General features: G+C 43.3%; 2 protein-coding genes across 3 annotated transcripts in view; both read left to right on the top strand.

Annotated features, from left to right (window-relative positions):
- The first annotated feature begins 36 nt into the window (after window positions 1–36).
- On the top strand, window positions 37–11,659 carry kdsr (3-ketodihydrosphingosine reductase). 2 transcript variants are annotated; one of them, XM_066681209.1, is made up of 11 exons: window positions 37–114; window positions 1,635–1,837; window positions 2,431–2,520; window positions 2,616–2,672; window positions 2,861–2,926; window positions 3,401–3,496; window positions 3,692–3,883; window positions 4,671–4,754; window positions 4,873–4,956; window positions 5,643–5,744; window positions 6,042–11,659. In XM_066681209.1, the coding sequence occupies exons 1-11, from the start codon at window positions 102–104 to the stop codon at window positions 6,159–6,161; spliced, it is 1,107 nt and encodes a 368-aa protein (XP_066537306.1). In that variant the 5' UTR covers window positions 37–101; the 3' UTR covers window positions 6,162–11,659. The 2 variants fall into 2 exon arrangements, with proteins under 2 accessions (XP_066537306.1, XP_066537307.1); XM_066681210.1 differs by having other exon boundaries at window positions 100–114; window positions 1,547–1,837.
- Window positions 11,660–15,002: 3,343 nt separating this feature from the next.
- The window catches only part of LOC136707641 (apoptosis regulator Bcl-2-like), a 43,356-nt gene continuing 32,658 nt past the window's right edge, over window positions 15,003–25,700 (top strand). The window contains exons 1-2 of the mRNA XM_066681833.1: window positions 15,003–15,227; window positions 15,730–16,256. Of these exons, the coding sequence (XP_066537930.1) occupies window positions 15,768–16,256 (489 nt within the window). The 5' untranslated portion in view covers window positions 15,003–15,227; window positions 15,730–15,767. The remainder of the gene's footprint in view (window positions 15,228–15,729; window positions 16,257–25,700) is intronic.

Raw genomic sequence — 25,700 nt, 5'->3', positions numbered from 1 at the left:
GAAGAACACCCGCCCACGCGAGAGGTTTGTGCCAAAACTGCTCAAAACTCAGGAATCAGGTGCACAAAACGGGCAGAATTCAGAGCTCAGGCGCAAAAGTCATGGAACACAAAGGTCAGAGCTGGATGTTTTGTTTGCAAGTTATAAGTTTATGTTTGAGATTATTATTTTTGTGCGATTATTTTTTGCACAAATCTGATTCCATATAAATCGAGCAAGTTAAACTCAAGGCGCGCACAGAATCAAGAAAACCGAGCGAGAACGGCGAGAGCAGAAAAACAAGTACTGTGCTCGCTTCCTGTTCCTCCGCGCGCGTTTCACTGTTTTCAGTGCGTGCTCGTTTTTTCCTCTCTTCTCAAAAGTCTGCTCGCTTTACAGGAAATACGTCACAGATCGATTCCTAGTGATGGCACCCTTGAATCAGCTTGAAGGCATGCACATAAAATTCTCTCATGTTAAATATCTCATAAAGCAAGCCCACATGAGCCTCGCCTAGGGAAAATAACAGGCAATGGATTAGCGCTGTGATAAATGTAAATGAATTATCAAAAGCCCTGCTCAAGTGTTTGTGCAAGAAAATTAGAATTTTAGATATTAACCGAATAATTACATAACAAGAAGTGCCAACCTGCAACACTGAATGTAATTACAACAGTATAGTTTTCCCCAATGTGCTTCATCAAGTTGTGTTATGAATGTATTCTAAACTTATTTTTAATATATTACTGTTTTATGTATTGTAACAGAATATATTATTCATCCATTAAAGCTTCATAATTAACCATATTCAGATTCAAGGGTGCAATCACTAGGAATCGGTTACCAGGTTTTGAATCTCTGACGTATTTCCGGTTAAAACTGAGAAGCGAGCTAAAATTTCTGAAGTGAGGAAAAAACTGGAACGCGCACTGAAAAGAGTGAAACAAGCACTGTGCTTGATTTTCTGCTCTCGCCGTTTTCGATCGGTTTTCCTGATCCTGTGCGCTCGTTGAGTCTGACTTGCTCGATTTAGTGTCGTTTTTGCGCTCTCGCAAAAGACAGTGATCACTCCATACTACACATTCCATAAACAAGTTAGAGGGCCTGCAGGTTCTTCAGACAACGAGTTTCGGGATTTGGAGTTCTCCTAGGCACCTACGCTTGAAGTGAAAACCTAAAAACTACAAATCCCATATATTAGCTGGGCGTTTCTCCTAAAACGTTAGTCTGACCTCTGGAACTTGTAGTCCTGCACGTACTTGATTTGCAGCGATTTTAAGCGCCAAGTGAAAGCTATAAAACTACAAATCCCATTTTAAAGGCTCTACAGAGCGACGACGCCTCTGGCACTGAGTTTTGGGATTTGTAGTTCTTCGCCTCATCCATTACGCTCAAACACCACGCCTAAAAACTACAAAACCCATGAAAGAGCAAGCAGGGAACGAGTGCCCCAGTAAATGTTGTGTTTTGGTACATTTCGATGAAACGTACGCGTATAGACGTTTGCAATTTTGTTTTAACCCCTTTATTTTCTCGCCCTAAACCTTTAAAACATAAACATTAACAGCGAAGCTGTAAGAGGTGGATCAAAGCTCGGTAGGCTACAATAAAAGCCCGTTCTGCTCAGCGTCAGTGCATTGGTTGTGTGTCTCTAGCCCACGGGAGCCCCATGTCCTCGGAGCCGGGCTGGAGCTCCTCGGTGTCGGCCTTGTTTTTCTCCAGCTCCCCGTGGCCGCTCCTGCCCGCCGTCATGCTTTTAGTGGCCGCAGCTTTGGTTGTAGGCTTCGTCCTTCTTCTCTACATGATTTCTCCTTTGATAAGCCCCAAACCTCTGAAACTTAACGGAGCCCATGTTGTGGTAAGAGAGTTTTAACTTTATTTTACGTTCAGGTAAAATATATCATCTCTGCTATGTACTCCTAGGATTTTAAATATTAATTAATAAAAGGAGGTGACTAAAAATGACTTTAAGAAGCGGACACTCGCTGTTTTAATTCATTTTAAAAGAACATAAGTGTCTGAAATTGTAACCTTATTGCAGTTTGCCACTCCACCTTAAATGGTGCAGCAGATCTGTGTAAGCCTTCAGACAATTGTAGACACCCCTTTTTATTGAAGAATTCTCCTGTTAATGTGCTCTAATTTTTAATATACACACGTTTGTAACGTATAATCACCATAAAGACATCATACATTTTACTGGGAGGATCTGGAGCAGCTGCACATGAGCCTGCGGTAACCATTCTCCATGCTAAGTGTGGGCCAGAGGTGTCCAAAGCCAATCCAGCTTTAGTGTGTGTAGCATTTTGTCCCGGGAGTGTTAGAGCTCTATCCAAACCCTCTGAGATGAGATGGAGTGGTGTTTATGATCCAGCATCAGCACCTGATCACATTAAAGGCTGTGGCTGAATGCCATCAAATCCTCATGGCTTGTTTCCTTTGAATCCACAGGTGACCGGTGGCAGTAGTGGCATCGGAAAGAGCATTGCCATCGAGTGCTATAAACAAGGTGCCTTCATCACTTTAGTGGCGCGCGATGAGGTGAGATGCCTTCATCTTTTCAAACGCAAATTTTAAATATTTCAAATATTTAATGCACATTATTTATTACATCATTTTAATAATTTTCTTTGCAGAGCAAGCTGGTCCAAGCCAAAAAAGAAGTGGAGAAGTGCGCCATCAACGATAAACAGGTTCCTGTCCTGTTTATGTATAAACACATAAATCCTTATTATTTTACAATATATAAACTGACCATATGCTTTTTACTTGATTGACAATTACAACTTCCATTTTACGGATTCTGGCTGAGAATTTAGTCACTCTTAAACTTAAATACTTGGTGCTGATTATGCATTATTGATTATTGATGATCTGTCAGGTGGTGCTGTGCATTTCTGTGGATGTTTCCAAAGACTACAGCCAAGTGGAGAGTGTGATAAAACAGGTGAGTCGGAAAATTAAGAGTTTTCTGCCACGTTTGTGGTGAAAATGCATTGATCTCAAGATAAATCTACCATTTTATAATAATTAGCTTAGGGCTGGACAATAATGCAATATCGATGTATATCACAATGTAATACTTCAGTAACGATATGATTTTTAAACCCATTTTCAATATTTCAATATACGCTTTTTACAGAATCTGTCACTGACTGACGGTCATTAGAGGCGCTGATGTCAGTTAACTGCCTTAAATATTGTTGGATTTTGAACTGGGTAATGGTTACAGACAATGAATGAATGAAGAAAAAATGAGTAAAATGTTCTGTTCATCAAAAACATTAGAATAACCTCATTACTAGCTCAATATGCCATCTGTCATTTTGATTACAAATTCAGATTACAAAATTATATGCTCCTGTTGAAAAGATATTACTTAATTTAGATCTTTAATGTGTGTGTGTGTGTGTGTGTGTAGGCTCAGGAAAAGCTGGGTCCTGTGGACATGTTGGTGAACTGTGCCGGGACGTCCGTTTCTGGGAAATTTGAGGAAGTGGATGTGGATCGCTTCAGAGTGAGTCAAATAATCAGTGATTCATTTTCACCTGGGGTTCGCCAGTTGCTCAAGGGCACCTCAGCTGTGGATGTTGAGGGAGCAGACGACATTGTTCCTATCTCTCCCCATCTCCATTTTCCGTTCCGGTCCAGGAGACTGAATTAACTTTTCAAACGTTGAAGTCATGGCTTCCCACTTAATGTGTGTGTCCAGAGTCTGATGGAGGTCAATTATCTGGGCAGTGTGTATCCCACGAGGGCAGTCATCACCACGATGAAGGAGCGGAGGATGGGCAGAGTGGTGTTTGTTTCGTCTCAGGCCGGACAGCTCGGACTCTTCGGATACACAGCTTACTCTGCTTCCAAGTTTGCACTCAGGGGACTTGCTGAGGCTCTGCAGATGGAGGTGCGTTTGGCTGTGTTTGAATCCACTATATTCACATATAGCTTTCTTAGTTATTACTCAAAAACATGTTTAACAGATAAAAAGCACGGGATAAAACGAGCCGTTCTGACGTCAAGTGCAGAGACTTTAGAATGTCCTCGCCTGAGTCTGTCCAATCGCAGCGCTCGACTTGCGTTTATGTGAGTGTGCAAAAATGAGGTTAAACGCAGCAAAACAGACACAACAAGCGTGGAGAAAACGGAGTGTAAATGGCTAAAAACCAGAGCTTCTGCTCCTCACTCCTCACTGCTGTGCGCTCAGGGTTGGGGTGAACAGTGAGCGGCTTATTATCATTTAAAGGCTAAGCACCACTTAATGGACCTCCATGAATATTTCACATTATTTTAGTTACTGACATATATAAGTATGAATTAAAATTAAAATAGCAGCTTAATTTGCTTTAAAACGGACAATTTTATTAAATTGATGGAAAAACCCGAGCTCACTACGAAAATTCTTGAACGCAACGGTCTTTTAAACCTTATTCCTTGAATTAGTAAGAAATAACATGTTTTCTGACTATCAATAAACACAAGTTAGGAAGTCAAATTCCACTGTATTTATTTGTTTGACACTTTCATAGAGCTGGTGCTTAGCCTTTTAAAGGAACAGGCGGGATTTGTGGGGTTATGACCAAAGCAGATCACAGAAGTTTCATTAAGAACCAGAAGTGTGTTCCACTGTGGAGACGAGGGAGAATGTGTGATTCTGTTTGTTTACAGTGGTTTTCCTGTGATTTCTCTTGTAGGTAAAGCCGTATAATATCTACGTGACCGTGTCTTATCCTCCTGACACGGACACACCCTGCCTGACCGAGGAGAACAAGACTAAGGTGAAGTGAAATTTGGCTTCATACTTTTAATGATTAGCTCCTCCTTCTGATCCAAATACACACTTTGGACATTGATTCTTTTATTGAGAGATGGACCTCTGTGCTTTGTGATGTTCAGCCTCTAGAGACGAAGCTCATCTCTGAGACATCTGGGGTGTGTCAGCCGGAGCAGGTGGCCAAAGTCATCGTCAGAGACGCTGTGGTAAACATCCTCCCCTTTTAAACTAGACATTAGCCTATGCTTAAATTATCTTTTGGTTAGAAACTATAAATTAATTTAGTTAATCATAAAGGGATGTTCCTGCTTCTCACTCCTCCACCTATCTGTCACTACATTAAAATCACCTCCTTCTTTCCACACATAGTCCATTCTCACAGCTCCACACAGGAGCACTATGTAGTTATTACAATTACAGGCTGTAGTCCATCTGTTGCTCTGCATACTTTGTTAGCCCCCTTTCCCTCTGTTCTCCAAGGCCCAGGACCCCCACAGAGCAGGTGTGATGTGATGGTGGATCATTCTCAGAGCTGTGTTAGTGTGTGTTGTGCTGGTGTGAGTGGATCAGACACAGTGGTGCTGCTGGAGTTTTTAAACCCCTCAGTGTCCACCGACCAACAACATCCAGCCGACAGCGTCCTGTGTCACTGATGAAGGACTAGAGGACGACCGACACACACTGTGCAGCGACAGATGAGCTACTGTCTCTGACTTTACATCTACAAGGTGGACCAACGAGGGAGGAGTGTCTCACAGAGTGGACACAGGGTTTGGGGGGCAAAGTATGCAGAGCAGTGGAGCTGAGAGAACGGGTTGTGTGTGTAGACACAAGAATGCATATTTAATGTTGAACGTTAAGGTGAAGGTGCTTTGTCATGTTTGTTTTGCAGCAGGGGAACTTTAACAGTTCTGTAGGACCTGACGGATACATGCTCTCAGCTCTCACCTGCGGGATGTCCCCCGTCACCTCCATCACTGAGGGACTGCAGCAGGTACATTCTTTTGGGCTTTAAACTCTTCTAGCCCACAAATTATTATTATTATTTATTTATTTAATTTAAAATTTTGGTTATAGGCTGCTTTTGGTGCAAAGCAGGGGCCACAGACTTAAAGCAGCACTGAGTGTTTCTTCTTCACGTCATGATATAGCTGTTATTCTGACACCTAGTGGCCTGGATGTAACATATTCTGTGCCATGTTCTGTTGTGAGGGACCCGCTACTTGTCCATCCATGCACAGAGACTAAAGGACGTCTCCCATGTCTTTCCCTGTGTTTTGTCTGTTTCCAGATCGTGACCATGGGGCTGTTTCGCATCATCGCTCTTTTCTACTTGGGAAGCTTCGATAGCATCGTTCGCCGCTGTATGATCCAGAGAGAGCAGTCCAAAGTGGCCAATAAACAAGAGTAACACTACAGCATTCCCCACTCTCTCCAAACACATTCTGCTTCCCCTCAAACACACACCACTGGAACGGGCGGTGGCCTTTAGAGCGGCCCGTTTAAAAACATTGATGTTCTCGATACACATCATGGTCAAGGCCACTGTTTTTTTTTCTATTCCAGCCGTCGTGTTAACCACTTCAGTTCGTTCAGTAACGGCTATATTGTTCATGAAGCTCATACTTTGAAGTCTTTTGAGTGTCTGAAAGGGTTCAGCCTGTGTTTACGTGGCAATATATCGGGGACATTTCTAACAAAAGCCCTTCACCTTCAGATCGATGTAAAATGAATGCCTATAGCTGCTTAAAATCTCAGCCTGATTTTAAATAAACTGATTAATGGAGAGTGTTTAGTTGCAAAGTGGTTGATTGTGGAGAAACTTGTGGTAGTGAATGGAACCAGGTGTTTGTCTACAACACAAACCCAGCGTTTAATTTCATCTCCACCTCCACCACCAGTGACTTCTGCTTGTCTAAAGAGCTTCATATGAAGTGCATGTCCCTCTCCATCAGGAATAGGTTTAAATTCCACCACCTTCTACAAACTAAGGGCAGATGTCAGCCGTGTGTCCCCCACCATCTACTGTCCTCACTTACTTTGAAGAGCTTTTAGAGGAGGACGACTGGTTCCATTCACATCCACTGTCAGCTATTCTGACTCTGTTTCTCTGTAATGGAGTACTTCTCACCCTCTGTCCATCAGTTTATTCAGAAGCATTTATTTATATTGGAGTGTTTAAAAGGGCACACACATTCATACGCAAATAGTAAATGCATTATTTAGTCTAGGCTTGTTCTTAAGAAACTGGCCTAAATGTTGATGGTTTGATAAACCCTGTTTTGTGCAGAACTCCCTAAACGAGAGGTTTCTATGTGCCATACGAGTTTGAGGTCTGTATCAATCACACACACTGAATTTTCGTCCAACTTTCTCTGGTCCAGGTCGAGTCTGTTGCCTTTGCTGGCGAAGGTAAATGTTTGATGTTCTTCTGCGTTGTGTTTTTTGTGAAGCGCTGTGATGTGGACTCTGTCGTCCTGCTTTTAGATCCAGTTACTGTTATGTGCTTTTACTTTATTTTCCTGGTAAAACCACTGAGGCTTGGTGTTAGATGTTTTCGTTTATAGGATTTAAAAAAAAAAAGTCCTGGGTCTGCCATGTTTGCCTTATCCTCGATTCTCTGTATGGGAGTCCTGTTGGAGATGTTTACTGTGTGCGCGTGTGTGTGTTCTGGGTGATGACCTCAGGGGCTGCTGACAGTCCGCTAAACCACGAGAAGTCAAGGACTCGCTGGTTCGAGTTGTTTCGCCTCTTTTCCACCAGAGGTCGCTGGAGGAACAATTTTTTTTATTTTATTTTATTATTATTATTATTTTTTTTTGGGGGGGGGGCCAAAACTCAAAAATACATTATTAGTTTCTGTTAGAAAAATGTGTTCAGTACGTATTATAGCATCTTCAAAGAGCAAATTTTAACATGTTTAGGTTGTTTTAGCCTCCCCTCCCTTATCCCAGTCATAGTCAATCATCATAGAACAGACAAAAACAATATATTAATTAAAATAAATGACTAAATATTATGTGATTTAAAGAGGATGTCTTCAAACAGTTGAACCCAAAAGGGTAGTCATGAAATGTTGTAGTCCATCAGCCTGCTTGTGGACTGATCAGGGTGTATTCCACAAAGCAGTATTTCTCTCTTTAGCTAGATAACTTAAGTCCAAAGTCAAGCCCGTCCAAAACAAAAGGAGCTGAGGGAGATTCCTATTGGACACTCCTCAAATTTGGGCTTAAGTTTTCTAGCGAACCAAGAAATCCTGCTTTGTGGAATATCCCTCTGGACTACTGTAGCTATCAAGTATTTAAAGGCTAAGCACCACTTAATGGACCTCCATAAATATTTCACATTATTTTACTTACTGACATATATACGTATGAATTAAAATGAAAATAGCAGCTTAATTTGCTTTAAAACTGACAATTTTATTAAATTGACGGAAAAACCCGAGCTCGCTACGGAATATCTTGAACGCAACAGTGACGTCACTGGTGGACAACAGCTGAACAACGTAAAAAACCGTTATGACAGTATCTAGCTAGCTAAATAACCAACATTATTCACGACAATAGCCTAGCAATAAGCTAAACTCACATTTAGAGGTACCGTTATTCTTGTAAATGTGATCGAAATCAAACTCGAATTCATCCGACACTATAAACCTCTGTAATGCAGCTACGTAGCCGAGTATAATCTGACCCACCAAGTTTAGCAAGTCAAGCTAACGTTAACTAACACCAGCTAATACAGGCAAAGTAAGTGTACTGACCCTGTTTACCTCCATCTATACAGAGGCTCTTGAACCCATTTTCGTTGGTTTCCTTACATGCCCATATTGTTGTAAAAGCACCAGTGAAATGAGCACCACAGATAACGGAGTGAGCGGATGGTCCTTTCCAAAGTTTAAAGTTGACTAATTTAGTCCATTTTCTGGATATTTTGGGATCTTTGGGCCATTTGTGCACAGATGTCCCACTGTACATTGAATTATTGCAGCCAAAAACAACACACCTCTTTGTTATTTTGCATTAAATGAAGTGCAACTTCTAGAGTTGTTGTCCACCATCTACGTCACATGCAAGACGCCTATTAGAGTTTCTGAACACCATTGGGGGGTGGCCCAACAGTCTTTTAAACCTTATTCCTTGAATTAGTAAGAAATAACATGTTTTCTGACTATCAATAAACACATGTTAGGAAGTCAAATTCCACTCTATTTATTTGTTTGACACTTTCTTATAGCTGGTGCTTAGCCTTTAAAAGCATTGTTAATTAGCGTCATGCTAACAACCATTGTGTCCTAATTAAACATTGTCTTATGGTTTGCCAAACAAGCATTTTTATACAAAGCCAAAATACAAAAAAAAAGTAAACAAGTTTGCCTCTGGATTGTTTTGGCGTCTGAAATTTGTGTCTTTGGATTTGTTTAAGCTGTAAGGCTAAAGTAGCTAAGACGTATTGAAAGCATTACCAGTCACTTATCCATCCATCCATTATCTGTAACCGCTTATCCAATTTAGGGTCGCGGGGGGGTCCAGAGCCTACCTGGAATCATTGGGCGCAAGGCGGGAATACACCCTGGAGGGGACGCCAGTCCTTCCAGTCACTTATCAACATGCTAATTTCAGTCCTAAAACAGGTAGCAGCATGCTAACATTCATCCTGTATTATCTCAGCATCAAGCCATGTTTGGTTTCTCAACATCAATTTTTTTTTTTAAAGTGTTAAGCTAATGTAGCTAACACACTGCCTGTCAATTAGCACAGTGCTAATTTCATTCCTAAATAAATTAGCCATGCTAGTCATGATAAATTGAAGCCTGTGTTATTTCACATTCCCTATAAACTGTGTTTAGTGTCTTAGATTTGCTTCTTCAGTTTAGTTGGAGCTGCCAGATATTCCAGAAATACTCCCTGTCAGTTAGTCCCATTCCTCAAATATACTCCAAAACTGAAATAAATGTAAAAAAAATATAAACCATAAACTGAAATAACAAAATATATAACTAAACGATTAGCTATATTAGCAATGTAGTTCAAGTGCAGAACCTGGCTTGTTTGATTGACTACGTGTGAAATGAAAGGAATAATGCAATTTCTCTAACATTTCCTTTCAGCCTGTTTTTGATTATAAAACAATATCCTCTTCCATACACTGAGTAATTGTGGAATCCAGTGTTTTTTGTTTTTTTTGGGGGGGGGGCTAAAGCTCTGTTTCATTAAACCCTGCCTTCAGTATGTTATGTATTCTTGAAAGAAGAGTTCTCACTACCATCATCTTTTTAGTAAACGGCCACAATTCAGCGGTTAAAGAGTTAGTAGTGGTGTAGATATTTTGAACTCCTTATGGTCTTCCTTTGCCATTTTCTGTGTAATCTCACGACACTAATTCAGAACCTTCTGGGCGTGTTTTGCTGCTCTGTTTGGCCTATGTGGCAGATTTGAAGCCTTAAAGAAATAATTCAGTTTAAAAAAAAAATAAATTGTGCCCTTAAAGTACTGGTTTAGCCCAGACATGTTTGGTGTCAGAATTTTGTTTCTTTATTTTTTAACGGGATATATGAAGCATATTTAGCGAATGTTGAGTGAGTTTACATGCACATCCTTATAAGCTCCGAATTAGCTCTATATTGTATGCACCCGTTTTCATGTCAGTGGAGAGTTTAGCAACATCATACAGTGCTAAAGTTCAGCAGGGTTTAAATTTGTGTGAATTAATGTGGCCAAAATTGTCCAATCGATTGCGAGCAGACCAAACGTGTAAAGTTCTGGTTTACTGTTAGTGTGTGTAATCAGAAAATGGTGAGTCTGTATGAGTCACAGTCTTCCACTTTTATTCTGTGCTACTTTGCTGTAGTTTAGCAGTTGGAGAATGAACTCAAAACAGCATGGGATGAAAAACCCCTCAGTAATTTCCTTGTTAACATAGAGCACTATTACTGGTAAGCACTAAAGGATACAAAATCCTGAGTTCAGTTAGCACATTGCTAATTTGGTTTAGTTTTACGCTATGTTAGCCTCGTAGCTCCTCGTAACTAAAGCAGCAAACTTCATGCACCAAACAGAACATGGCTTATTGAGTATATCTGAGGAAAAAAGTGGTTGACATTTGCTTTAAAATAAACAAATAAATAAACTATTCAGAGCATCATAGACCTGTAGGAACGGAGAAACTGGCAGTTCAAATTTTGTGCAATGTAGGTTTTTTTTTTTTTGTGACGTTCTCCGTTGACTGTGTTGTTTTCTTGGCTTTAGCTTCACTTTAGATTTGTGTTGGTTTAATGGTAAGTCGTTACGTTGACCCAAAGCATGAAGGTGAGAATGCATGAGTCACCAGGATGACGTTCTCATTGGAAATTTGGCTCGCCGAGCAGTTTAAGTGTGGGGCGTAAGATTTATTAGATCTCACTCATTTCAACACGACTTAATAAGTAGCTAACAGACAAGCAATGATATTTTCGTTTCAGTCTTTTTGAAGCTATGCAAATTAAGCATGTGCCCAGAGTATGTTTTGGACAAACAATAAAATTTAAATATTTTGCTCATCCTTGTGCTCTACTTTATCCTTCTGTTGGCGTTCGGTGTTACGAAATATTTAAGTGAAATCTGTTCTAGTTTTTAAAAAGATAAGACCAGCCTTGGACACGTTCCGCTTCTGTTTCCCTCTAATGTTTCTTTTTGTTTCCTCATTCTCTGGGTTGCCAGAATTGTACAAATTACACCTTGTGTGCCACTGAAGGAAAAAAAATGAGGAGGACATTGTTGCTTTGTCTTATTTTCTTACGTGATTAAAATAAAAAAATTCTTTGTTATTGACAATTTATTGTCAGTTTTTTGTTATTTTGAAAACTTTTAGTTTTCACCCGGACAATCCGAAATCACACATTAGTAGGTGGATTGACTACTCAAGTGTCCATAGGTGTGAGTTTGAGTGTGAATAGGCCTGGCGCCCCCTCCAGGATGTGTTCCCAACTTGCGCCGCCCTGAACTGGATAAGGGTTACAGACAATGAATATCAATAAAACCCATAGACATTTGAGATTAAGTTGTTTCTGCATAATTAAGTTATTATATTTTTATGAGAATCTTTTTTCACACTTCTAATTAAATGGTTCATCTTCGGACTGAATGTACAATGCAAATGTATTATGCACATTCAGATGCATACAAGTCTGTGACCTCTTTTAATTTATCCAGTAATTATGCAAGATTAATTTTCAGTGTCAGCAAAAACAGCAAGAAACATATAAAGTTGCAGCGTGTAAGATTTCAGTGGCATTAATTAGCATGAATAAAATATAGTAAACAAACCCATGTCCTCAACCTGATATAATCACCTTTACCTAGGAATCATTGTGTTTCCGACAGCTTACAATTCAAAATTGCGCAAGGAAAAGTGTCTGTGTTGCAATGCCTTGTTCCTACAGTAGCCCTGAAAGGACAAACCCAACACCAACTCTAGAGAGGGGTGAGGAAGGGGTTTTCAGTTAGTTGCAATCTGCAAACTCAACACTAGATGCCACTAAATCTTACACACTGCACCTTTAACAGAAAATGAAAACGTCTTCATCCTTTGCCTTTATTACAGCGTCATTGGGTTCATTACATCAGAAGACTTCAGGGATACTTCCCCACATCTCCAAAGCTCAGTCTTGGAAATTGGTTTTTCAACTTCTCATGATCCCAATTAATCCTAACTAAGCATTTTGTCTCCTTGGATTTGCAGCTCTATTGGTGTCCATTTCTTTTTCCTCAGAGTCAGCTTCTTCTCAAAAGCCCTACATCCTTTAAGATCCACAGTATTGAGTTCTCACACTAAAAATGGACAGTTTGTCAGTTACGCCAGATAACTTAGAGTCTATCCCACAGGATAGAAGCTGATGGACAGCAGCCACAACAAGCTAAGTAGGTCTGAACCTGGGTGGTACTTTGATAGGAGACCACCTCCTAGGAAAGCTTGGGTGGTGTTAGTGGGGCCCGACAGGGGGCGCTGTCCTTGTGCTCTGTGACAGGGATAACTACAGAATAAACAGTGCAGGTGTTTGAGGGGACCTAATGTCCCAGAGGATGTTCAGTGTTTTGGGGTCTAGAAAAGTACAGTAAAATTGGAACTACCCTCATTATTTCTACTGCACATGCCTCAACTACTTGTACCATGAGTCCTGTTTTGTGAGACAACCTCCCTGGTGCTTTACTAGAAAATAAAATGATGGTTTCAACAAGTCGAGAAGAGCTTTCCTCAAGCTCTGCCGCTCCCTTCGCATCTGCACAGCTGCAAGCTGTGGACTACAGAAAAGTACTTTACAAATACAGCTTCCTGTGGTGCTTTGAAATATTTACATGTGGCTTTGCTTCTATAATCATTTCTCTGAAAAGTCTGCATAATGTAACAGGTAGAAATAATGCAGGACATGTTTGGGAGAACCCTGCTCTCTGAGGTTTAGATTTTTAGCCGAAAACATGCTTTTAAAACATATGTAACTCTTTGAATCGACTGCTGGATTTAGAGGAAATAACATGCAGTATTTGTGTTGTGGGCACAGAGACGTCTGGTTACCATCCCCATCACTTAAAAAAAAATTGGTAAGCTTGTTGGGAAAACTCTCAACGACTCCCAACCACTGAACTGGTGTAACGTTGTTTAGCATTAGGGATTAACCGCATCACTCTAGACTGAAGTCCTTATTAGGATCCAGACGTCCACAGTCTTGATTTGTAGGTCCTGAGGCCCATAATGGGGAAAAGCGATCCCTGGTGGAATTGAGTTCTCGTTGGAGATGTGTGTTTAAAGGAGCGCTGTGTTAACACTGTCCGCTGGAGGAAATTTAAAGAGACTTAAGGCTGGATTTCTTAAGCGTGGCTGGCCACCAGAGGGCCCACATCAAAAGGCTGCTGCTCATATTCATGATGCTGTCCAATTCAGCATGAGCACTGCAATTATTCATGAGCCCGAGCTGCTTTACCTAATATTCGGAGAGAGAGAGAGAGCGGGCTGGAGCAGATAAAAGGCCGTGCCGCTGATCAAAGAGCCGTGCTAATGTCCCGGCCAAGTGCTCAACACAATTCCTTTCGTCTCCAACTTCACGCTTATTTCTGTCACCCTGCTTCTCCGGGCTATGTTTCTATGTCTGTGGAGCCAATATTAAAAATTAAAAGTGGGGAGGATAATAAAATTAAAACTCAGCAGGACGCCTGAGTATTCTGTTATCCTGCGTTATCCGGCACTCCAGAGCCTGGAAAAAGTGTGGAGATTATATCATAGCCAATCATATCATAGGAGGTGGGAGACAGTTGTCAAGTCCAACTTTGTTAACCTGTCTTAACTAATCATAACACAGTTGGTAAAGAAAAGCCATCCAATCATAGCACATGATTAAACCTAACCATTCACTACATGGGAGAGGGTGGGAAACCATCCAATCGTAGCACAGGTGGCATTGAAACTACAGTCCAATCATAGCACAGGAAGCTGGGACTGTACCAGCCAATCAAAGTGTAGTAGTTAACCCCTTTCTAACAAATGATAGAGCAGGAGGTCGGGCACTGCTAATCACCATTAACCAATCATAACACAAGACTTGGTGGGAAACTACCCAGTCATAGCACAGGAGGAATTTAAACTACAGACCTGTCATAGCTCAGGAGGCGTGGAGTATATCAGCCGATCATAGTGCAAGAAGCTGAGGTATCCCATCCGATCATAGTGCAAGAAGCTGAGGTACCCATCCAATCATAGCACAGGTAGCATTGACACTGAAGTCCAATCATAGCACAGAAAGCTGGGACAGTACCAGCCAATCAAAGCACAAGAGGAGAGCACTATTAGCAATCCTACTGTAGTTAACCCATTCTAACCAATCATAGCGCAGGAGGGCAGGCACTGTTGATCACAATTAACCAATCATAGCACAAGACATGGTGGGAAACTAATCAATCATAGCACAGGAGGCGTTTAAACTACAGACCAGTCACAGCGCAGGTGAGGTGTCCCATCCAATCATAGCACAGGAGGCTTTGCGACAACAATCCAATCCTGGCCCAGGAGGCGGGGCGCTATTGGCCAATCACAGCGCAGGAGGGCGGGGCTTGGGGTACGTGTAGGAGAAGGAGCTACTTGAATGGGTGGAGGAGCTGAATGAGTGACGTAGAGCGAAGGGGGGAGGAGCTCGGCCAGATCCTGGAGGACTTGAGTCGCGCGAGTCTGGCTTTTAAACGCTGGTACCCTCGTACCCTGGACTTGAGCAGAGCGGAGGGGGGCTACCGAGCTCGAGGGAAGTCGGACAGGACTGGAAGTGGTCTGCTTGTGAGGGCGGGGAGGGGAGCTGGATTAACGTTAAACAAATTGCAAAGGGTGTGGAGGGGTGTTTCCAACTCGTTCTTCCTCTTCCTTCTTCGCGCGTTCGCTGCCTCCTGCTGGACTAGACTGGACTGGACTGGACTGTGCTCGTGGGAAAGCCGGACTGTAATCGAGTGACTTGGTGGTGGGTGTGTTTCTTCACGCAACTCTGAAGGCGTTGTGGACGACCCCCAACGCCCCTCCCACCCCCAGCTCATTGCATTGCATTGCATTTTTTTGTGATCCATTGCATTGCACTGCAGTATTTTCCCCCGCTCGTGCACCACACCACTGCGTGTGCATGCATTAAACTCGCTCGCAACGAGCGTGCACGCCTCTGTTTCTCATGCACGAGACCCAGACGTGATCCGTGCACGTGCATTGACGGCGCGTTCCGGAGCTGTGGCACATGCATTAAAGGGAGTTGGGAGATCTCCTCTCGTGCGTTCCGTAGCCCCTTGCCCCGCGCTCGTGCACCGGGAAGGCGAAATGAAATATCACGTCCCGTGCCACGCGGAGGAGGGACGGAGTGCGCGGTTGCGTTGAAGAAGGCGTGTGCAGCTGTGATTATGCGCGTGCATTGAGAAGAGAAGGTGGTTATTATTAGTAGTATTAGTATAATCGTTATTATTTCTATTATTGCTTAGGCTCTCTTCTTCAATCTCGTGCGTCAGCTGACACCGCCATGGCCAGCAGGAACGCGGAGAAGGTGTGTGACCACCGGCAGCTCGTGCAGAAGTACCTGCAGCAGAAGCTGGCCAAGAGCGGTCACGCGTGGGAGTTTGAGGATGAGGACGAGGAGGAGGAGGATGAGGATGAAGAGGAGGAGGAGGATGGTCACGGAGATGGAGGTGACTGGGACGAGCAGAAAAGCGCGGCGGTTCTCGGAGCTCTGCTCGCCGCCGGCGCGGAGCTCCAGAGGCTGTACCGGGCCGAGGTGAACGCACTGGCCGAGCGCCTCGCTCCGGAGCCCGGGCAGGAGCGCCGCAGCTTCGCGGCCGTGGCGGAGGAGATGTTCCGCGGCGGGGTGAACTGGGGGCGGATCGTGGCGCTGCTCGAGTTCGGAGCCGCGGTGAGCGCCCAGCGTGGGAGACACGCCGCCGTCAGCCGCTGCATCACACGCGCCCTCAACGCGTCCAAGGTCCGTCACTGGATCCGGGACAACGGAGGATGGGTAAGAGTGCGTGTGGACTATACAGGATTACACCCCATCAGCCAAAACATTAAGGACACCTCCTTTTTCTACACAGTTACAGACTGGAGTCCATCTGTTGCTCTGCATTTTTGTTAGCCCCTTTCACCCTGTCCTTCAGCGCTCAGGACCCCCACAGAGCAGGTGTGATGTGGTGGTGGATCATTCTCAGCGCTGCAGTGACACTGACGTGGTGGTGGTGTGTTAATGTGTGTTGTGCTGGTGTGAGTGGATCAGACACAGCAGTGCTGCTGGAGTTTTTAAACCCCTCAGTGTCACTGCTGGACTGAGAATAGTCCACGGACCAAAAACATCCAGCTGACAGCGTCCTGTGTCACTGATAAAGGAGTAGAGGACGATCGACACACACTGTGCAGCAACAGATGAGCTACTGTCTCTGACTTTACATCGACAAGGTGAACCAACGAGGGAGGAGTGTCTCACAGAGTGGACAGTGAGTGGACACAGGGTTTAAAAACTCCAGCAGCACTGCTGTGTCTGATCCACTCGCACCAGCACAACACACACTAACACACCACCACCACCTCAGTGTCACTGCAGCACTGAGAATGATCCACCACCACATCACACCTGCTCTGTGGGGGTCCTGAAGAACGGGGGGGGTGGTAAAGTATATAATAAAGTATGCAGAGCAACAGATGGACTACAGACTGTAATTCTGGAACTGTGAGGGTTAGGATCAGTGGAGCTGAGAAAATGTACAGTGGGTGTAGAAGCAAATAGGCGGCTGTAATGTTATGGCTGATTGGTCTCAAATTGTTACAAAAAATGAAGGCCATAAATATGTTATATATTATTTAATATTAAGGTCAGCAAACATGAAACATGACTCAAACAGCAGCTCTAATGCTAGACACACTGGTCCCAGCACACATCAGCATAGCCACACCTCTCCATTATGACCTGTCACTGGCTCCCTCCATGATTGGCTCTCGCTGCTGCTTGTCAAGATTTTCTCCATCAATGAAAAGCAGAGTTTGCTGGCACACCCCCGGCACGCCCCCGTTTTTGCTCGACTGCAGGAACTGAGGTGTGGTTCTTTCTCCAGAACCCAAAGCGAGACGTGACCAAAAAAATCCACACTGTACATAAGACTCCATAAGCCACAAGATTAAAACCACTACCAGCTGAACAGGATAACACAGATGATGTGGTTACAGAGTTACTGTTGTGGAGGAGGGGGAGTATATCAGAGATTGAGGGAACGGTCAGTTCTTGAAGTTGTTGAAGCAGGAAGAATGGTCAGTTGAAGAATGGAAAATGGTCAAGGATCTGAGGACCACACTGTGATGGTTATAATGTGTGTCCTTGTTTGGACTGTTGCTCAGTACTGACCACTGCACACCGAGAACATAGCACAAGACCTGAGCTCTGAAGACTGACCAAAACATTATGACCATCACCATGTGGTCCTCATATCCTTACACTGCCAATTTATCCCACTTCTGACACCAGGATCAAGAACTGACTATTCACTCACTGCTCACTGCCTTCACAGGGGGCGCTGTAACCAGGGCATCAGTTTTGTTCACTTAAAATGGCAGTGGTTTTAATCTTGTGGTTGCTTGGTGTGTGTGTGTGGGTGGGGCTAGCCTGATACTGACTGTTCTGCACAGAGTGGGAGGACCATCCCACAAACTGTAAACAACACATTTCTTCTGAAACTAGGAAGTAGCGCCACATTTGCTTGGATTACATGTTAGAACATGGCTGTGAGGATTTGATGGCAGTGTTGTTGGATGACGGAAGCAGGGGCTCATACTTCATCCTTCAGTTCAGCTTTCAGTTAGAATGATAGTTTACTAATATTGATTGTTTATGTTTGATGTTGATGTCATGTTTCCTGTTGGTTCCGTGGCTTTATATCATTGATATTGATTTTGAAATTATCATATCGTCCGAAATTAAAAATATATCATGTAAATTGTGGCCGTATCATCCAGCTCTACACTGTGATGTGATGGAAGCAGAATAAGGGTTCATTCCCAGCACAGTGGGGTTTTGGGACATTGATACGGAATTCTGTCCCAGACTATGGTCATTATTTAATGTGGACAGAGTGAGGGGGAGAGATGAAAACCTACAGCTGTGACACAATGAGGATGTCAGTACCATCTTATTCTAACACAGGTAGAGCCCTGCTTTCTTACAGTGTGAATTTCCCCTTTGGATTATCTGCTGTAGCTACAATCCTTGTGACACAGCGCTGCTTATTTTGCTGTGAAGCACCAGTGGCAGCTGCTGTGTGAGTGTGTGTGTGTGTGTGTGTGTGTGTGTGTGTGTGTGTGTGAGTTGATGGGATCATTATCCTGGTTATTCTCCCAGATCGATGACTGGAGTGCACCGGAAACAGACTGGACGCGTGTCAGGGCACATGTCACTTTAATTTGAATGGTCCCTGAGGGCACTGCCACACGAAAAACACAGCGTGGAGTTAAGGCCAGGTTGACAAGCTCGCTATGGAGAAGATGGAAAGGATGGGGGAGGGTTTCTGGTTACCCCTGTGGGCCAAATACACACTGCAGGTAGCCTACACATAGAGACGGACACATACTTCAGCAACACCTTATCAGCATTCTCATACTGACATTACTTTTTCTGTTTTTCGCAATGAGGGTGAATGGAACCAGACGTCCGTCTCTGAAAAACAGCCTTTAAGATGATTAATAAATGCAAATTAGCTGATGCCTTTTTAAAGCATGTTCTGGTTTAACTTGTACACTAACACACACTAATGCACGATAAACACTAAGGGTCGACACATACTTCACGCAAAGACATAAACGCAGACAGTTCCAGCTACACAACAGTTCCAAGCGAGAGCTGCATTCTGAGCGTTGCCGCAGGGGGCACTACAGCGAGAATCCAGTTGACAAATCAGCTGTCATGGAGGCTCACATTGAGGAATCACTCACAGAATTGGTTTGTTCATGCAAACAGATACACAACACATCTGCGTTCTACTGTACTGTGTTCTATTCTACTGTAGACATGTTTAACCCTGTCCTGTTTGCAGATGGTATAATTGTCCTATATCACCCCCCTGAGTGCTACGTGTTTTAATCACCACAGTAACGTAAGAGCGCACGTTGAGTTTGTACAGCAGGACTGTGCGTTTGCAGAGCGTTGGCCAGGCGTTGCCGTTGGCGACCTTGCGTGAAGTATGTTTCAACTCTAAAACAGACTAAACACACCACACACACTAAGGCACCCTAAACCTAGTATACACACAGTAAACACTACACACATTAAAAGCACCACACACACTAACATACATTAAACTGGAGAGATGCAATAAGAAATTAATTAAAGTAGATTTGATAATCTGTAAAGTAATAAAAAAAATTTTGAAAAACAGGTGAAATTTCCCTTTTATATTTTAACACGTCATAAGTATAAAGTCTCTCTTAACTCTCTTTGTGTTCTTCTTTCTCTTCTTTATCTTTGTCTCTCACCCTCTATCTACCTCCCCCCTTTAAAAATAGGAGCTCATCTGTGGTTAATTAGCGCCAAGCGGAATAAGAGCCTAACACGTAGAGCTATGTGTCCAGGGGCTGCTTCATCAATATTGTATGGCGCAGCATTTCATCTTAAAGGAAGGCAGTGTTTAGCATTCCCCTCGAGTCCGGACCCCCTGAAGATTTCGCCTTGTGCCCCGTATCAAAGCCAGACTGCCTAGAAGGTGAAGGGGTAGAATTGCTGTGGATTATCAGCCCCTTTGGCTTTGAACTGGGCTTCTTTTGTTCCTGGGTAACTCCCAGAGCTGTCAGGAGGACTGACCACCACTTTGTAGAAGGACTTTCCACCATGGTTAATTGTCAGATGAGTTGTTTTGAAGTTGACCTTTATTGGACGCAGGAAGGTGCCCTGAGAATAGTGAAATTCTGCATTGCCAATGTGTCCATATAAGGTGTCCAGAGATCGATAGGTTTCTGCAATGGAGGACAAGGTTACACTGCGTAGGCGGAGGGGAAATACTGTATTGTTTTGGCCTCTGAGAAACCTGGCCAGCACTTTTTCTGAAATGATGGGCGTTATCAGGAGTGTGTTCCTCCTTTAGAGCGGTAACTCCTCTCAGAGAGCCTTATACCCTAAAGCCTTATTTGGATGGGATTAGTTTTATTTGTGGATGTGGGGTTGTGTAAATATTACTAGAGTTTATAGGTGATAAACCTCCAGAGCCATTTTCCTACTGTAAATGAGCAGTAAACAAAACCCCTGGTTATATTAAAGTAACAATATGTAATATTTTTACCTTAAAATTCCAGCGTCTAGATGATTGTTATTCTTCACTGAGGTGTAATAGGGAGAATAGGGCCTGTGTCCTTGTCTGGCGTGGTCTCAGCGCTGCAGAAACTGCACTATGAAACTTTTGGAGAAGGGTAGGAAAAGACTAGAAGATAAGGTCTTTGAGAGCTAGATATTTTGGCTTGGTGGTCTGTTCGCAGGACACCTCCAGCCTACACTTGGCACTGGGCATGGTGAACTTAGGTAGTATACGCTGTCAAAACTGACCTGAGAAGGACCCTCATTTGAACCCCCTACCTCTCGTAAAGGAGTGTTAACAGGTTCGGGTTCTCCAACACCTGATACACGTCGAGTCTGAGGGCCTTTCTCTCGAAAAGGTCTCATTAATGCTGCAAGCACGTCTCTACAGACAATGCCAGCACATTGAGAAGCTCCAGGAGTGAGAATTACACAAACCTTACAGCCATTTACAATATAAATATACCTAAAGAAGAAGCAAGAGTCAGCAAGGGGAAATCCAGCTCGGCATAAGATTTCAGATCTGATCTCGGCTTCGGCTTCGGCTTCTCGGCACAGACCTACGGTTCCTTTGGAGAAGGAACCTCCTCCAACTCCAACCCGCAGAGTAATCTGAGATAGCCTTCGATATGCTGCTGGCACCGTTTTTTTTTTTTTTTTAAACTTTGTTTACCTGTTATCCGGAAGACCAGACACAGACAAAGGTATAGACCTCAGATCAAATCCCAACAGTGGATGCAGGCTCCAGGCTGGGATTATACAGTGGCCAGCTGGCATGACACTATAGGCTTGTTCCAGATGAACTGCATCTCGCCTTGGTGGTCAGAGTAGCCAGTTGCAGTTGGAAGTGGAGGATAGAAAAGAACCGTCAATACGGACAGTAGCCACCTGCAGCCCACATGAGCTTTGGCAGATCTCGCAGAATTTCATGACATGAACTACAGAGGTTTCAACTGAGCTTTCAATTAAGCTCTGTCGTCATCAGGCTGCCTCTCGTCTCACGCAGCTCCTAGGGAGCAACTGTAGCAGCTGGCTCTGGAACCTGCAGCGCCTCGCATTTGTGAGATTATAACGCCATGTGTCATCATGACGTATCACAGATGCAGACGCACATCAGACCCGGCATGCACCTCACCAAACAGATAGCGATCGGTCTGCGCAGCACCGGGTGAAGTCGAACAAGCCTAATAGCTGTAAATGCTAACGCATGTGCATAGTGTCATACCGGGTGGCCATTGTAAAACCCTGGCCTGGAGTTTGAAACAAATATCTGGATTTAAAGACTTGTACAGACTAGTACAGACAGAACTTCAAACTGTACTTCTGTTTGTCTTTACTTTCAAGCAGTGTCCCCACTGGCTTTCCCAGGGGTGTCCAGAGTGAGACATACCATCTGAGAACAATTCTCAGCACCTTCTTTATAATTTAAGTGTCTTTTTGGTTCAGATGAGTTTATAAAAATGAAGCTATTCCTATTGGTATCTAGGATATGATTAAGCATTGTCTCTGTTTCGCTCACAACACACCACTTAGAAACACTATTGGGGCAGCTGAGGCCTAAAGGTAAGAGAGAAGTGGGCTCCCCAGTTGCTGGGGTGGCTGCCTGTCAACAATGTGTGTGTTTTTTTTAATGTCTCTTATCACTAATGTGTGTGTGTGTGTGTGTGTGTTCACTGCCACAGATGGGTTAAATTCAGAGCTCAGATTTCCTTGTACTGCTGTGCAATAAGTATAAGCTATGACTTTGCAACTCACTCACTCATGTTTAGCAGTCTGAGGTTTCTCCAGCAGAGAGAGCAATTAGTACTCCAGTAATTATTTTTAGATTTTATGTGTTCACACACATTTATTTTGTAAAGGTCATTCACTGTCTTTAAATGAGTACCCAGTGACCTGACAATTCAGTCAACCTCTGCGGTTTCCCCTTTCTCTTGTGCTGACTTTAACAATAACTGGAAACTCGGAAGAGGTTGTGAAAGGCGCGTGTGTCTTTATTAGAGGAACTGCCACAGGGGATGCTCCTGACGTGATTCAGAGCACCAGCAACTACAAAAACCAGAAATCCAGTTTAATTTATTTAGCCGCTTTGAAGCCTGGAAGTTTTAAGAAGTGACAAGTGGAAGAGGTAGTCTGCCCACAGTGAAAGCGCTGAGTGTTGGATGCAACATCAGATTTAATGTAATGGCAATGGCTAATCACAAATAAATAATCTGCTATTTAACCGTATTACTTTATTATATGTACTCTTTTTTCCGCCAACAACCTTGGAGAGTGAGGACAAGCACATGCTTCTTCTGAGACATGAGAAGTTCAACCACCACCTCATTTCACATTTCAGCTCCTGCAACCTCAAGCACTGGAGGAGAGTAGCGAGTGCCCAGGCCTGTCACATCAGCTGATAATCATTCAAGCTGACTAGCACCATGCTGTGTAAGGAGGGGAGAGAGGGAGCATCCCATCCACCCAGAGATCTGAACCGAAGGAGCTATATAGGGCCTTTTTTTCACTCATGGGACAAGAGGTTAGCATGCACACTTGAACCAGAACTCTGTGCTGGACCAGTGAGCCCGGTTACAGCTACTCTTTCCGTTTGTTAGTGATGCTGTGATATCAGTAAAGGAACAAATCGCACAATCCCTGTGGCCAACGTCTTCAAATCCAGTTCTTAAAATGGCCGACCAGTTTGACATTATACCTAGCTTGTCAGGTGCATTAGCATTTGCAACTGTGTTGTCAGAGAAGACCTCTGCCCTTTGTCATTCAGCCCACCCACAAGAATGGTTTCTAGCCTCTCAGAACATATAGCTAACTGCATTTAATCTAGTAAATGAAATGGTTACACTCTACTCTAAACCATTCAGCCCTGGCCTTGGACAGCTGGGACATCAGTGGGGATTGTTACGGTGATCTCCTGATGTTAGTGTGCCAAAGCTTAGACCACTGTTACTTGGAACCAAAACTGGACTGGACACCAGAACTGTGCTGTTCACTCCCTTTTCCATGTGCAGAAACTAAGCTGCGAAGATGTTCACATCTGTGAAAATTTGTTGATACTGCCCAAGAGTGATTTAGCCCCATTGCCATAGAAGTGATGTGGAGTGTTGTTCCTGCAGAGTAATAGAGTTGTTATAGCGGAAGTTGTGGGATGTCGAATAAACGTTGTGCTGTTCATGGCTGTCTTGAAGCAAATGAATCCATACAACCTTCCATAGGACACACACATCCTATTTTATCAGTCCTTGAGGGTTTCAGTCAAAACATTTGAACAGGGCAGACGATCAGAACAGAGCTCATTTATACACAGTATATGAGAAACAAAAACAGCTAGAGGGGCTGGAAAATGGTAGCGATTTTGTGGCAAAATCCAGACCATGCTGAACATGGGAAAATTTTTGATTTGTTCCAGACATCAGAGTTGATTGAGGAAGGACATGTCCCAGAGCTGGAATCCAGCTAAAGGCTAATGTGTACAGGTCTAACAGCCATTAACCTGGGCTTGTTTGCTTTCCTCCAGCCTCTGAAGCAGAGACGGAGGTGGAGGCTTGTTAACGCCGACACATCTGAGCACGTGAAACACCATGTGGACAAACTGTCAACACCACCCACCCTCCGCTTCCTGTCCTGATCCAGGCTGCACTTAAAAATAGGTTGGGTATTTGGCCTCTGCTGCCAGAGGAAAAGTTTATCACTCAGATGTTTCTCTAAAAATTCAACGAAAGAGCATCAGACAAAAAGGAGACAATGAGACATAGAGGTGATAGGAGAGATAAAGCAGGGACGAGTGCATCTCTGCAAATATGAGCACAGAGTGAGACCTTACTGAGATCTTCAGTGAAAGTCATAAAGAGACACAGTGGACGTTCCTGACCTCTTTTTCTCAGGAGAAATCTCCATCTCATTCCTGTTTGTCCAGGAGACATTAATATTAAGGAAAACGTATAGAGATAGTAAAGAGACCCTACAGAGACATTAAGGATGGATCTATAGAGATATTAAAGAGCTACAAATGAGATATTAAGTAAACACTACAGATATATTAAGGTGGAATTAAAGAGATAAAGTAGACACTACAGAGCTATTAAAGTGGCATTACAGAGATGTTAAGGTGGAACTACAGAGATATTAAGAAGTTCTCACTGAAACATAGCCCAGCTATTTAAACTGCAACAAAAACAATCAACATTTGTTTGTTCCATGTCTGGCACTGTTGGGTCACAGTGTGGTCTGCTCCCACCCTGCCCTCATGGTCACTTTTTTCCTTCGGATGGGCAGAGACAGGCACACTGACTCACAATGTCCCCATGACTCTATATATGTCTCTGTTTGTCTTTTTCTCACAAGTTCCAGGACAGTGGCTAGACTGAAGTTGGGTCTAAAGTCATTTCTATCTGTCCACCCCCCCGTCAGTTAAATCTGGTTAATTTGATGCATGTCTAGCCTTTGGATGACCGAATTTACCTGAGTACTCATTGTGTGTTTGTGTGTGTGTGTGTGAGGGGGGAGTGTAGCTGGTGTGCAGTGGTCTCAAGGGCAGGGGGTGTGTTGCACCTGTGTTTATTTTGGGGACATTATGGTGAATTGTGGATGATTGGCTGCGTTGGTGGCTCTGAAATGACATGTTTACATTTATATGCGTCCAGAACGGCGCCTGAGTGGGAGTCAGCAGGTCACATATATCTTCCTTAATAACACAGCACTCAGTTTAACCCTTAAGAGCCCGCAATTAGTGTCCTGGTGTTTATCTGCTAAGGGAAATGACACAAATAATTACATATAAGCTACATGCACTTCTCACTTTTTTCTGCTTGTTTTAAAAAACCAAGGCAGCAGCTTTTTGACGAGAAGGTGTCTGTAACCGGGTTTGAGACACTCTTCACAGGCAGTGATATATCTTTACATTGGCATAAGACAGATTTGCTAAGATTCATTAGCCAGAAAAATGACAGGGTTTGGAGATAATGGAGCAAGAGGTCTGTGATGATTTGGCCATTTCCGCGTATAAATATTATATGTATAATAAGATAATATATATAGGATCAATTTAACATACATTTTAACTTGTGTTGTGTACTTTAGAGAAAGGGCCTTGATATTTAGAGCAAAGCAAGTAGGAAGAAGTGTGGGATATCACCTCTGACC

Source organism: Hoplias malabaricus, chromosome 9, assembly GCF_029633855.1.
Source record: "Hoplias malabaricus isolate fHopMal1 chromosome 9, fHopMal1.hap1, whole genome shotgun sequence".
Taxonomy (NCBI): Eukaryota; Metazoa; Chordata; class Actinopteri; order Characiformes; family Erythrinidae; genus Hoplias; species Hoplias malabaricus.
Note: the sequence above shows the minus strand (reverse complement) of the source record. Positions and strands in the feature narration are given on the sequence as shown.